The 16021-nt window shown below is 36.2% G+C and overlaps 1 protein-coding gene across 2 annotated transcripts in view; it reads left to right on the forward strand.

The window, feature by feature from the left end:
- ADCY8 (adenylate cyclase 8) overlaps positions 1-16021 on the forward strand; it is a 382696-nt gene that overhangs the window by 226280 nt on the left and 140395 nt on the right. For both annotated transcript variants that reach the window (XM_007488342.3, XM_007488343.3), the window contains exon 7: positions 11976-12246. In XM_007488342.3, the coding sequence (XP_007488404.1) occupies positions 11976-12246 (271 nt within the window). The remainder of the gene's footprint in view (positions 1-11975; positions 12247-16021) is intronic.

Genomic DNA, 16021 nt, shown 5'->3' on the forward strand with positions numbered 1-16021 from the left:
CTTGGAACCAACATATAGTATTGATTCTAAGACAAAATGTAAAGGTTTAAAAAAAAAAAACAGGACAAAGGGGTTATAATTTGCTAACTCCGATCTACTTTAAGAAAGTAATAGAGAAATATTAATAATTCAGATTAAATTTAAAAGTGTGTTTTCTGCACTTTTTTTGGAAATCCAGATGTTAAATATTTATCAACAAACCATCAATATAAACAATCACACACCAGTAATCTGAGATGGGGAGATGCAGATGTATCACAATTGCTTACTGTCTACCTTCACACAAACAGTTCACCAAAGAGAGACATCAGTTTAAAGGGGTGTCTTCTCTAGGATCCCCCTACAGTGATGCTGAATCTTTTCCTAAACCACAAAGAATTTCTTTGGTTTAATCATCTCTTTCCTATTATGTATATTATACAGATTAAGCCTAGTCTTCATCATCAGTAATAGTAACTTATTTTTCTCCTTCAGTGACCCAATTACATGCTGACTTGTGTAATTGAAAAGTGATTTGGATGTAATCAAGGTTTAAGTCTTTCAGTACATATAGAGAGAACAAGAATGGAAGCCTCTCTACTCAAAGCAGGGTTGAGGGGAGACAGCTAATATAATAGAAGAAAGGTTTAGGGATGGTAAGGAGAGGACAGCTGATGTTTAGGGTTGGCTCAGAGAGAGGAGAAGGGGTTTGAAGATTTTTCCCCTTCTACCTTCCCTCCTTAGCTATGTCTGCTCTCCCAGATTTGCTCTTGTTCCTCTTGTCCTCCCTCCACTGAGAGACCAAAAGGTTTCTTCTTAGGAAGATGTCTCTCCCCTTGATCTGTTCACTCACACTTAATTCACAACTTGGGAAAATATAACTACTTTAATGTCTACTCAGTCAGGGTAATACAAAGGAATAAGTGGCAGGGAAAGAATGAGAAAGGAACATGGGATAAAGGGGATCCCTGTCTCTATCTAAAACCCTTTTCCTCCCTCCTCGAGTTTGGGGGGAACTCAGGCCTTGGCAGCCTAAGCCCCCTGAGAGGAAGTCAGGTTGATCTACCCTGGGTTTGGCCCCATGGCCACAGTTCAGACCCAGGGCAACAGGAGTTGAGGTAAAGTCTGACAGAGATTCAAATTGCCTTTTATCAGGTTTCTCTTCTCTGAGTCTTTTCAATTGGGAAGTATTGGGGGACAAGGATTTCCAGTCACAAGCAGGAAAAAGTGGGTAACCCTCAGGAGAAAGTCTTATTCAAACTTCTCTCTTCAGCTTCTCCTGACTTGGAGACCAACTCCTCTACCAGCCATAATCTTCTGCTCCTCAAGATTCCCATCTCCTGGGGCCCATCCCCCATCAATGTGATAAGATCCACACACTCTTCAGCCTGGCACTTTTCTTATGTGCCAGCCTCTGTCACACTTGACATACTAAAATTACATTATAGTTACTTGCTAAGTGATCACAGACTTTCTGGGGCTCTGGTGGGATTTCTCTACTTCTAGTGCTAATAAGAAAAAGAATTTGATACTTAATTGCATTCCTAGATAATTTAAAGTTGACCAGATATCCCCTTTTCTTTCAAACATTTTGTTAAAACATCTTTTGCGATTGTATTATTCTACTTGACTACCATATTGAAGTCTAGATGGCAAAACTGTTGGTAATGTTCCAAAGTAGAATGGATTTGGTGATCTTTGGAACCCTTTTTCAATCCATAAATTCTATGATAGCCTAATCACAGCATCAATAGTGGTATTTGGTCTTTTTTATATGATTAAAATAATAGAATTCCTCTGATTGTTATTCTCCATAACAGTTCTCAGGTGTGGTATGTATGTATGAACTAACATTTTATTTTCATACAACCCCCTCTCATTTACCCTGATATTCTAAGAGAAAAAAAAATTCCCCATTCCAGAGTCTATGTTCTTCCTCCATAATGCAAATGTCCAGTTCTAATTGGAGTTTCTTTGAAATTGAGTCTCCAAAATAACATATTTTGTTACCTCATCCTAGAGGGGATTATCAGGAACAGCTCTTTTAAAGTCATGGTTCAAGCATGGAATATTCTGGTTAATAAAGCATTTAGATCAACAGCTGCCTTGTCAATCAGAGGAACTATGGTTATAGAGGATTAGCACTGGTTTTTTGGAGGACTTAAGAGAAATTTATTTTGTTTCTCTCTAGCTATACAGACAGAGTCCATGGATGACTGACTTTCTGAAAACTAGAATACAATGAGATTCATCATACTGAGACCATAATGAGCATAAGTTTTCATTTCAAAAAGCTGAAGAAGGACTTTATGAGTACAACTAACATCCAAGAGCTTTAGATGGTCTTACCTAGGGAATGCTAGTCAGTGTAGAGCATTGCTTCTTTGCTGATTAATCCTGCTTTTCTTCTGAAACAACAACATCCAAGATCATAAAGTTGACCAAAAATTGACAATATATGAAATATATCCTACCTTAAGATTGTCAAATTTCCTCATTTGGAAAGAATAGAAAACTTGGTATTCATGTAAGAAGAAAAGAGGAAGAAGAAGAGGAACTAAGAAAATATTTGCCTTTTGAATCTCAGGAATTCAATTTCTGTAGGTCACTATGTATATTTCATTACTGTCAGTGGCTTCTCTATTGCCAGTGAACACCATTTTGGGAAGGCTACGATTTTTAAGTCATAGGCTCATATCTACTTTATGGACTTACAGGACACTGAATATACATAATGTCTTTTGCCCAAGAGTTTTTTTTTTAAAAGGGGAGGGGTCAGAGGCAGCTAGATGGCTCAGTGGATTGAGTGTCAGACCTAGAGATGGGAGGTCCTAGTTGCAAATCTGGCCTCAGATACATCCTAACACTGTGACTCTGGGCAAGTCACTTAACCCCAGTTACCCAGCCTGTACTGCTCTTTTGCCTGCTCTTCTATCTTTGAACCAATACATAGTACTGGTCCTAAGACAGAAGTTAAAGGTTTTGATAGGGACCAAAGCCACCCTTTCTCCAATCCCTGCTGCAACCAATAGGATACCCCATCCCCTGGGCACCTGTCCAAACCATGAGACAGAGCTCCAGTAAAACTGGACAGGACACCAACACTTCCCTGTCAGGCCTAGACAATTGACCTCCTACATCACTGACCATTAGGCCTGAGTGCTTCCCATCCCCAGAGACCAAGAATCCCAACCCCCTCAGGATCATCCAGTGAACTTCAAGTAACTCACCTGAACCAATAGAGGTAACATAGATTACATCATCCTAGACAACTACCCTATAACAGATTTCCCTCCTCTCCATTGCAGTGGTGACACATAGCCATCCACTGTTTTCAGGCTCCCTCCTAAATCTCCCTTCCTCCTCCTCCCCCTCCACTCTACTGCCACTTTCTACTGCCATCAGCCTCCCATTACCCTTTGTACCCTTTTTTCCTCTAAGAAAGCTTTACTATGCCACCACTTCATGCTCACCTCATTTGCCTCAGATAAAAAACTTTGACCTGGGTCAAAGGGGCTATAGTTTGCTAACCCCCCAATCTTCTTTAAGAAAGTGAAAAAAAAAAACCATAGTAATAATTCTGCACTTTTTTGGAGATCCATTTGTTAACATGCCACTAGCATCAATAATCGCACAGGGTTTTAAAAAAGGGTGGGGGTGAGGGGGAAAGCAAATCAAGATTTCATGTCTTCTTTACTTTGGTATAGGGAATAAAATGGGGAGGGAATAAAAAGAATTGACTTTCAAATTGGCTAATAAAACAAATTTAATATATAGTGAACTATATTTTATGGTTTATTAGTATTCATTTACTTCTCTATGAAGACCAATATATTAATTCTTTATTGTCATGGATACTTAAGAAATTCCAATTCAATTTTGCTCCACAAATATCTCTTAAAGGCCACTTGTGTACCAAGGGCTGGGAAAATGAAATAACATTTGCCATCAGTGTTGCACTCTAGTAGGAGGGAAGAGATAAATGCCTAAAAAATCCTATTAAATTTTTTATCTGTAGAGGTATAACAGAGACCAAATGAGTGCCCCAAAAGATTTCAATATGGGAAGGATCAGCAAAAGCTTTCTTCATTTTGAATATGTCTGTATATGTCTTGTATATCTTATACATAGCTGTATAGCCCAAAGGAGACACTTAATCATACTATGAGGTTATTTACACAACCAGTCAAAATAATTCAGACCCTCAACTCTTCACTGGAACTAGAATCCTTTAAAGTATCTTGAAAGACCTATTCTGTATTACTTTAATAACATCCCAAATAGGAAGTAGGAATGAATTAAAGTGGCCTGAAACATTTAACAATTTTTTTTTTATAGTGAGCTCATTTATTCAGTTCTTGACTACTTAAATTCAATTTGATATATTTAATATTTATTGAGTTACCACTATGGGCAAGGCAGTATATTATATACTACCAAGGGGAGAGAAGATATATTTCATATATAGAGTAGGATATATTTCATATAAAATCAAAAATGAATAAGACACACTCACTACCCTCCTTAAACCTTCTTGAGGAGTGAAGTGGTGGCAAAGGTGATGGGAATAATACCACAAACATTCAAATCATTAGAGAATAACTTTTGGTGTGTAGATCACTGTATATATTTGATTTACTAATTAATAAGTTGAAGTGCCCTCTGTCTTCCCCTCTACTTTTTATAATATCTAGCTCCCTCTACTAGGCTAAATGTAAATGCCCCTTATTAGAAAATATCTTTCTTGTCTAACCCTTCCTCATTCTAGTTGTTCCTGCTTTCTTCTCTCTGAAAATGGCTTGATATGTGTTTTATATTTATTCATGATACATGTCATTTAGCTTTCATTCTTATTTTCATATCCCCTATGGCTATATTAAAAATATTGATCGAACTAAATTTCATTGAATTTAATTCTATTGAATGAGATATCCCACCAAATTCCAATCAATACAACTAAATAAAAATGTATTAAGTTCTTACTGTGTTTGTTAGTTTGGGGAGAAGATTTTTTAGTGGTAAGGAAAGTTGGAGGAAGAGCAAAAACTGTACAATTGAAAAAATTAATGCATATATAATTAATAGTTTTGGTATGTTAATTATGTGGTTGGACTGACTATTTAATTGGTCTCCAGGGGTTTAATTTCTAAATCCCAAAATGTAATAAAATAAATAATAAAATAAAGTAAAATGTAATTTATGGTAGTTTATTTTTACAATAGAGGGAAGATATTACGAGAGAGAGAGAGAGAGACAGAGACAGAGACAGAGACAGAGACAGAGACAGAGACAGAGACAGAGACAGAGACAGAGACAGACAGAGACAGAGACAGAGAGACAGAGAGAGAGAGACAGAGAGAGACAGAGAGAGTGATAGAGCTCCAGCTTCCTCTGAGCCAGGTAGAAATTCTAAGGCCCCAGCCAGGGGAAAAGAGTCTTAAGACAATGGGCCTTTTCCAGAGGCTCATGTCTCCAGAAAGGGCAAGGAAGGAAGTCAGCCTTTATACTCACCACGTTGTCAGTTCAATCAGTAGATTCTTTTTTAGCCTCAACTCCAGCAGGCTCCACTCCAAGTGTGTCTCCTTCAAACTCCAAGTATCCCTCTTCACTCCAAGTGTCTCTTCACTCCAAGTCTCTCTTCACTCTGAGTCCGAGTGTCTGTCCTCTGTGTGTCTCTTTTTCCACTTTTCAAGACCTTTTTCTCTTGTGTCATTTCCCCCAAATTTTTACGTCTACCAATCACAGCCTATGCTCCACTCCAGGACTGCCCACTCTTTCACACGTGGGTCACAGACCTCCCACTCAATGTATGAAATGGATGTTCACACCTTTTTGTGGTTAAAATATAAAATGTATAGATCTCCATACTCAACTTTAAGTACTGTGTTTACACTTTGGGGATTCAAATCTAGAAATAGACAGGGGATTACAATTTAATCTTCACAATCAAGGAAGAGCAAAGTATCTTCATTGTTACAATCAGGAGATAGCCAAATCCAGTCTTCGCAAGTCCTTTCATTGCCATTTATGTAGCACTTCAAAGATTTTGGAAAGCTTAATTAATTATTTTTAAATATTATTATTATTAAGTAAATTATTTTCTCATGTTATCCTCACAACAGCTCTGAAAGGTAGGTGCTATTAGTATTCTTATTTTATAGATAAGAAACCTGAGGCAGAAAGGTTAAGTCACTTCTCTAAGGTTATACTTGCAGTAAGTGTCTAAGGTCAGATTTCAACTTCCAGTCTCCTGAGTCCAAGTCAAGTACTCTACGCATTGTGACCTAGCTACCAGGCAAATGGTGGCATTACCAAAGCAAGAAAAATATTATAGAATGAAGAATCTGAGAAATGCCAAAGTTGCTCATTATTTCCTAAATACACCCTGCCTTTCTTTCCCAATGTACTGTGATCTGACTCAATCAAGAACCCTGATCTTACCTTTTTCTCCTTCCTAGTGAAATCTCTTTTGCTTTTTTGGAATTTTTCCCAAAATGTTATCCAAATAAAGTAAGCATTTCCATATGTAAAGAAAAAGAAGATAGTACACAAATGAAATCACAAATCTCCTGTATGTTTAGCTCATTTTTCCATATCTATATTATAATTCCATTCCATTAGTGTCCCAGGCCTTCCTCATTCTCACTACATTATAAAAGATATCATCAAGGTAGCCAACATATAAATAAAAAATGAAGTCTTTCATATTTCACCTTTCTATTCACTTTCTGGAGGTAACATTCACCATTCCCCTCCCCACACCCTCCCCCCAGGATTAATTCTGTAATGTGTATGTTTTTCTCCTGCTTCTTCTCATTTCACGGTTCTTCTCTTGTGTAGTTTTCCCCAAGTTTTTTTTTTTCAGTCTGTTTATCATTTCTTATGGCATAGTAGTATTCCATCAAAATCATATGCCACCATTTGTTAAGCCTTTACCTAAATAATGGCGATCCCCCCAGTTTCTAATTCTTTGCCACCACAAACAGTGCTGCTATAAATATTTTGGAACATATGGGTTCTTTTCCCCTTTCCCATATCTCTTTGGAAAACAGACCCAGAAGTATACAGTTTTATAACTCTTTGGCAATAATTCCAAATTGCTCTCCAAAATGGTTGGATCAGTCACAGATCCACCAATAGTGTATTAGTGTCCCCTTTTTCCTCAGCTCCTTCAACATTTATTGCTTTGTCCTTTTGTCATTTTAGCCAGTCTGATGCTACACCATCTCTTAAGGAGACTAGGTAGCGTAGTGGATAGAATGCCAGGCCAGGAGTCAGGAGGACCAGATTTCAAATCTGTACTCAAACACTTCCTAGCTCTGAAACCCTGGGCAAGTCACTTAAATCCAAGTGCCGAGTTCTTGTCATTCTTCAGTCTTGGAATTATTACTAAAACAGAAAATAGAGGGCAGCTGAGTGGCTCAGTGTATTGAGAGCCAGGCCTAGAAACTGGAGATCCTAGGTTCAAACCTGGCCTCAGCCACTTCCTAGCTGTGTGACTCTGGGCAAGTCACTTGACCCCCATTGCCTAGCCCTTACCACTCTTCTGCCCCGGAACCAACACACAGTATTGATTCTAAGACAGAAGGTAAGGGTTTTAAAAAAAAAACAACTAAAAGAGAAAGTAGAAGATTGGAACACTATAACTGAGCGAAGAGACAAGAAGCCATATTTGAGTTCAGCAGATGAGGATATTCTGACCACTATGACCATCTAGTACTAGAATAGGCTGCCTCTAGGGAACGTGAGTTACCCTTCTCTGGAGGTGTCAAAAGGTTCTGATAATTAGTAAGTAATTACTAATTGTATAATCTTACTAATAAGTGATAAATAATTGAGAGAGCATTTGCTAGCCAGGAGAGAATGAAGAGATTAAGGTCATTATCCTGTCATAATGTCCCATTTCAAAAATTTAGAAAGCAAAACTAAAAAGCTATTTCAAAGCTAAAACACAGTAAACCTCCTCAAAAATAAAATATTGAGGAAACCAGGCAGTCAAATATGGTTTGAACTCTGACCACCTTCTTCTCAAGTAAAGATGTCTAAAATGTTTGTCCCCAGGACAAGTTTCATGAAGTGTGCTTTGAATGGAGAACACAAGACATTTTGAGAATACTGCTAGGGCCATTATGGCAGGGGGGAGATCAAAGGATCAGAGCTAGATCAAGGAGGAATTCACCTAGAATGGGTTCCCAGAAAAGATAGTGTTGGATACCTTCCTGCTTAAACTACTAGATGCTAATGAGATGCTCAGTTATTTCTATGTTACTGAAAGATTGAACTAGTTGTCGATGCCCTCTTTAAATGTGTGAGTCCAGGGAAAACGTTCTGGGTATTTCACCACTCAGTGACTCATTCTTCCTTCTCCCCTTTGATGAGAATTCTTAACCTTTTTTTGTATTGTGGACCCTTTTTGCATTTTGGTGAAGTTTATGAACCCTGTCTCAGATTGTTCTTTAAAGGAATAGAAATAAAATGTATAGCATTACAAAGGAAATCAAAATAGTTCTTTTTTAAACTAAAAACTAATTTACACCACCCCCCCCCCCAGATGATGAACTCATTTACTAATATTGTGGTTAGTGCTTAGGCTTTGTTTTTGGCCTTTTCCTCTCCCAACAACACTCCCTTAATCTAATCCTTTTCTATTTCTACACATATGTCCTTGGTATAGAGATTTCTCCCAGATATATCTCTCTTAACCCCTGATAAATGGGATGCCCAGACCTAGAGACTGAAAAGAAGAATTGTGGACAATGCCATTGCATGATGTATTGAAAATGAGGCTTGATTTAAAGAATACTTCGGCCCAAATCACGCCGTCATTGTGAACTAATTGTGTGACCACTGGGAAGTCATTTACTCTCTCTGAGCTTTGACATCTATATCTATAAAAGGGAGATACTAGAATCTGCAGGTCCTGCCTCACAAGCTTGTTCTGAGGATTAAACTGGATAAAACATGGTAAGGATAATCCTACACAAAGAGCTATAAAATGTCATTATTTTTATCAGGTACCTTCCCTCAGCATCTCACAATCTGAGAGTTGGAAGAGACCTCAAACAACTATCTTCCAAACATCTTTCAAATGTTCTCCCTTCTCTCCTCTGACATTGCCATCACCTTGGTGCAAGCCCTCATCACCTCATGCCTCGATTATTGTAGTGGATATGATAGTGGATTTCCTTTCCCAAGTCTCTCCCCCACTCTATGATTTCCTTCACTCAGCTCTCTTTCTAAAGTACAGAACCAACCATGCCAGTTTTTATTCAGTAAACTCCAGTGGCATCCTATCCCCTTCAAGATTAAATATAAAATCCTCTGTTTGGTTTTAAAGCCCTTTATAACCTGCCCCTTCCCTACCTTTCTTATGCTTAATAACTCTAATGCCTAATGCCTTATTCCTCTCCACTTGTTCTCAAAACTAGTTTTCTTCCAGCTGTCCTTAATACCTGGGATGCTCTCCCTTTTCATCTCCCCATCTTGGCTTTATTGGCTTCTATTAGATTTCACCTAAAGTCCCACTTGTGCTAGAGGACTTTCCCAACCTCCCTTAATGCCTTCCTTTGTGACTACCCCTGATCTCTCCTGTCTATACCTTTGATTATTTTATTTTTGTTACAGTACTCACTTTATTTCCCTCTCTCCCCTCCACCCACACTTCCCGCAGCTGACGTGCAATTTCATTGGGTATTACCTGTGTCCTTGATCAGAATCTATTTCCATGATGTTTGTACTAGGATGTTCATTTAGAGTCTACATCCCCAACCATATCCCTTCGACCCATGCATTCAAGCAGTTGTTTTTCTTCAGTGATTTTATATAGTGAACATTTATACCTTAGGAATTTGAAAATTCTACAATCTGGGCTGAACTTTACTGTTTTGTTGATTGTCTAGACTTAAGAAATTAATGGAGAAACCATCAATAATGCAAATTAAACTTCTAAGTGGGTTTGTGTATGATTTTTCCTCAAAGAGTTCATTGTTAAAATTAACCAGCATACCCCTATACACACATATTGTATCCCCTAATAAATTCCTTCAGAATTCTGGTTGTTTTGCTTTTGTTTGTGTTTACATGCTCAACAAGTAATAGATGCTTTAAAAAACTAATTGAGTTATTGGTTGCTATAGTATATAACAAAAGGCTTATGGCACTCCGAGAAGATAATGTGACATTACATTCTGAGGCCTATGCCCAAAATAACATCATCATTGAGTGATGAGGGGTTTGAGTCTTCTCACGGGGAAAGTAGCCTGAGAAAATGAATCACAAATGTTTACCAAAAAACCTGACATTCTTCTAAATTAATGATGAAAATAAAAATGAAATACCAACCAATGTTTGACATTAAGAGTGACATTTTCTCTTGACTCTCTACTTTATTAGTCTCCTGTCAGTTCAATGGGGATATATTTGCATCTTCTGAGTCAATATTATATTTCCTATGATAAAAAATACCTCACCTTTACTTATTACAGTCTCTTCTTCTGAAATTATAATCAATATCCATTTAAGTATTTTGATAGGGAAATGGTTTGAGATTTTCCATCTCACTCATGTTGTTATAAAATTATAGACTCTAAGACTATGGGGTGTTGGAAATTCCCAAGTATACAATTCCAAAGTTAAATTTTGTAGCAAATGATTCTGGCTATTTTTAGGCAACATTTTTCTGAATGGAATAGAAAATGACCTGACTATTTGTTATACATACATACATACATATATATATATATATATATGTGTATATATATATGTATATATATATATATAATGTCCATTATATATTATATAGCACACATACACACATATATACAATCATCCCTTAATATTTTTGAGTTTCACATTCATGGTTTTGATTATTCACATATTGTCCATTGATAATTAAATGGGAATTTTTGGAGATTTGTGATGTACTGTTGAAAATTGCAGATGATGTATATATGTAAGGAAAACTTTAAAAAAAGTCATGAATGCATAAAATCTGTATATTATTAATATATTTTATCACTTTCTACTATAATCATATACACATGTATGTATATATATTTATTATAAGCAATTAAATTTAAAAATGTCTTTGCTCTAAAGAACCATGGGATATCCACTATTTGAGAATGTCTCCTCTTTGTCTCTCCACCAGCCAGACTCATTCACATGATTTTTTTCTCATCACTAGTGACCCTTGTATATTGTGCTTTACATAGAAGAAGGATATCTGTGAAGAAATTGGTGTATTTTGATCATATTTATTTAACATATAAAACAAGTAAAACAGCTCACTGCACTGATTAAAAGCTGCAGTTTTTACATGAGAAAGATTAGTATCATGCACACTATGACAATGTTGCTACAAGAAAAGTGATGATAACTTGCACAATTATTTGCCCAATTAATTTTAAAGATAGAAATATGATCCAAAGTTAAGAAATAATTATAGAACTCACATACACAAGAATATTTTAAATTCCATTGGAAAATGATTTAAACTATGCATCCATTTATTTAGAGGCCTTCATGCTGTCTGTGGTAGTCCATCACATATTAGTTATTGGTTTGGCCCAGAAAGGAAATGGATTAAGATGGAACAATGGATAAAATTGTGGACTTGGAGTCAAGAACACCTGATTTCTAATCTGGTTTCAGATATTTACTGACTGTATGACTCTGAACAAGTCATTAAACCTCTCATTGCCTCACTTGCCTTATCACCAAAATGGATACAATAATAGCACCTATCTTCCAGTTTTGTTTTGTGGACAAAATAAATTATTTGTAAATTACTTTCTAAACCTCAAGTTGATATGTAAATATTAGGTATTATTATTTTTTAATTGAGTGCCTTCATAGTACCCCACATCCAATATAAATGTTGTATCTGAGTGGAAAAAATAACAAAATGAAATGTGCGCAAAGCTAATATTCCTGCCATGGGGGAACAAGAAAGCATTTATCAAGAATTTCCATTGACTCCTGTTTTGTGCATGCAGGAGGATTCACATCTCCAAAGCAACGTTGGACTGCCTCAATGGTGATTATAATGTTGAGGAAGGACACGGTAAAGAACGAAATGAATTCTTGAGAAAACATAACATCGAGACCTATTTAATAAAGCAGCCTGAGGAAAGTCTCTTGACTTTGCCTGAAGACATTGTCAAGGAGTCAGTCAGCTCCTCAGATAGGAGAAACAGTGGGGCCACATTCACAGAAGGATCTTGGAGCCCCGAACTCCCATTTGATAACATTGTGGGGAAACAGAATGTAAGTCAAACTTTTCTTAATGTCATTAACTATAAAAGCATGCCTGAATGCATCTCCATAATGGAAGACTCAGAGGAAACAAATTCATCTTTAACCTTTTCTCTAATATGCATTTATTACTTCGAATGATTAAACATATCTCCTTAGGAAAGAATTAACCTATGCATCCGTTCCAGGAAATATCAGAGGGTTTTTGCTTTGGCTTTATAGATTAATTTTTTCCTCTTCTTCATTTTTTTTTGAAACCAACTAAAATTTTAATGCTATTCAATGTGATGCCATCTTTTCTATACATATACACATATGTACATATCCCTATGAGCATACATGTTTATTTGTATTCATATGTATGTATAAAATCCTCAAATATGTGAGAAGGGAGAATTAATGATACTAAATTGGTAAAGAAAAAGTCCCGGGCTGTGGAAGTAACCTTTTAAGTGGTAACACAAAAAAATTCCTGAGTGTTTTTTTTTCCCCCAAGGTCAAGGGGGCTTTTGTTATGCTGGATATAGAAAAGTTAAAGGGAATGATGCATGAGGTTTCAGGAATAATATACAATTTCCACCATAGCTTCATTATTCTTCTCTTATATGCTTTCAAATGAGAAAAAGGCAACTCAGATCTATGATAATGGTTGCCTGACAAGCAATTTCTGGAATCTTAGCTAGCCAAGCATAAGCTGGAAATGATAATTGGTATTTGAAGAAAAGAGAGGAAATCAGGCTGCTTTAATGACATCATTAGAGTTAAAATGACAAAAGGAAAAAAAAATCCTAGATTTGAAAATTTTGTCTTGCCATAGAGTTGTGAGATCTTCTTGCCTAGAGAAATTAAACATGGAAAAGGTTTAAAATCTTCAGTATTAGGTTACCTCTCTTTCCTCTGCATCCAAAAGACTGATGGATCTCAATGAGACAATGCCAGGCTAAGGCCTTTATATTTGTCTGTAAAAGAGTGGTGCTGGCATAATGCATAATACAAGGTTAGCTTGCAGAAGCTGATGGTTAAACTTGGCCAAAATTAAGTGTTTATGTTTCTATTACTTTGTTGTGATATTTTCAGTCTACTCCAGAGTGTTTAAACCCTCATATGTCCCCCTATTTTTCTTTAAAAGGTAATTTCTCTTGCCTCTTGGTGCTCTATATGGCACATTTTGCTTTGGTGATAGAATCTGATTTGATATGAGATATGAGATATATGATTGTGTGTGTATGATTTGCTGACTGAGAAATCTCTCCCAGCTTTCTTTGCAAAGTGTTACCTGTGGTCTGAATGATGATTACTCAGTGAAGACAGTCTGTTTAGTCTAGGTTATTGTTCCTAAAACTATTTTTCCTTGATTTTTACCACTTAAGACTTTTGTTCACACACACATACACACATGCACAAACATGCACGCCCAATTAAATCATCTCACCATCTCACCATCTCATTGTCTACTCTAACTGACCTCGGCACTAACAATAAAGAGCAAAATGGAGGTAGACAATAGAGAACAACTTGTTTTATCCTAAAAAATAATTTTCTTCAAGGTTGAACACATGAACACACACATTTTTTTTTATTTAATGTCTTGGTTTTTTCTTTCCCAAACTATTTTTTAGCATTCATAACTTAATTCATTTTGAAATCTTACCTTCAAAAAGGTGCAACTGATGTAACTGTATTTTAATGAATAATAAAATCTTAGAAGTAACTGGGAACATTCCAAGTTTTTCATAAGATTAGGTTAATAGTCATAAATTCATTTCTTAGGACCTAGATGAGGGTTTTTAAAATTTGAAATAAACCAAGAAGGAAATATAGTATAGCATAGCTGAGTCAATATAAAGCCAAAATCTTTACTTGATTTACTCAAAAATTCACTCACTCTGAGAAGCTGGAACCATATGTGTGTGTGTGTGTGTGTGTGTGTGTGTGTGTGTGTGTGTGTAGATGCAATACTCAGATGGTAATTAGCTGTTATTGGCTGTTTGCTTTTGTTTTTTTAACATTTGAACCAACCCATTGTTTTAGACTTTTGTTTCCACAGCTCATATTATATAGAATCATTGAAGTAGGAATATATAGATAGACAGAGAGATGAAGAGAGAGATGGAGAGACAGATAAATAGGACATTTATTAAGCAAAGTATGCAATGCACACACAGAGGAAAAGTTATTAATGAGCTGAATAGTATCAAGAGAAGGTCAGCCAGGTTAGAGAAGTGCTGCTCAATACAACCATATACAGGATGGTTGAAGGATTTGGAGACCTGCAAACTAGAAGAGTTAGGAGAGAAGTGATGAGTATTTAAAGAATTGTCATTTAGTAGAGGGTTTAGACTTGCTCTACATGATCTCAAAAGGAAGGAAGCTTAATGGATGAAAGTTACAAAGCAGCAAATTTAGGCTTGATGTCAGAGAAACTTCATAGCATTTAGATAATTCAGAAGTAGATTCAATCTCCACTGACTGTGAGAGAAGGGAGGGAAGGAAGAAGTAATGAGAGAAGGGGAAGGAAAGAAGGGAGGGAGGCAAAGGGAGAGAGAGAGAGAGAGAGAGAGAGAGAGAGAGAGAGAGAGAGAAAGAGAGAGAGAGAGAGAGAGAGAGTTAATTTGGGCAATAAATTAACATTTTTATTTCATTAGAGAGAAATTCAGGAGACTTCGCTTCAGTTCATGTTTCTACAGGAGCCTTTAGAGATAACAGTCTATATATAATCTTGTGTTTCACATCCTCATGATATGAAGAAGGAAAGAATATAAATGTATTTCGGGTACTTCTCATTTCTCTTAGTTTTTGGCCCTCACACTGAATATTTCGGGATCTGGGTATTCTGTTCACTAAGACTAACTCCACCTTTCCAAGCACATGGTTCATAATATCACAGAAAAAAAAGTTTTATTAAAAGAGAAAAAACAAAACAGAGACCTAGAAGTGAACAAACATCTCAAAATGTATCTTACTTCCCAGAATTTATGCTTATTCTTATCACAAATCTCCTACCTACTTCTTTCTCCTACTTAAAAGAGGAATGAGGAAAGGGGACAGCACAAAGTTATTTTTTTCACTCTATTTTCATACCAATTATTTGGGCCCTATGACTTCCCAGGCAATTCAAGAAAAGGTTCCAAGTTTCTCTAATTTGTGATGTTATCTCCCCCAAGTACAAATGAGCTTAAAAATTCATAGACTTTTCCCATCTCTAGGTAGCAATATGCACCCAATCTCAGACTTTCCCCTATTATTTCTCTCTAGTCTTTACTAAATTTTTGAGCCACACATCCTCAGAGATAATACTTATAAACAGCATTTTAAGTGAAAATAATCAATACTTGTAAACAACTTTGCAAATTTTAGTGTATTCTTCAAATGCTTGCTATTATTTTTATGACTATATACCTTTCAGCGTATCTTAAGTATTCTTAATTATTCAAATGGGAATTGTGTAGGAGAAAGAAAGGCTTCCAACTGAGTATTGCAAAAGCCTCATTTCTTTTGCACATTCTTGTGATCATGCAATAACCTTTATCATACTTGTCATCATTGTCATCATCATCACTATCATCCCTATGATCTAACATTTATGTACAATTCACTTGTCAGAGAAATGCATAAACACTTTCCTAATTTTCCTCTGCTCCTTTAAATATATATTTATAAACTTCACATACTCACAATTTCCTTAGACTATCACCCTTTCTACCTATTCTATAAACTCAAATTACCTATTTAAAAGTTGAAGGTAAATTGGTATCATACGACACAGTTCCTACTAAGATAAAATGGA

Source organism: Monodelphis domestica, chromosome 3, assembly GCF_027887165.1.
Source record: "Monodelphis domestica isolate mMonDom1 chromosome 3, mMonDom1.pri, whole genome shotgun sequence".
Taxonomy (NCBI): domain Eukaryota; kingdom Metazoa; phylum Chordata; class Mammalia; order Didelphimorphia; family Didelphidae; genus Monodelphis; species Monodelphis domestica.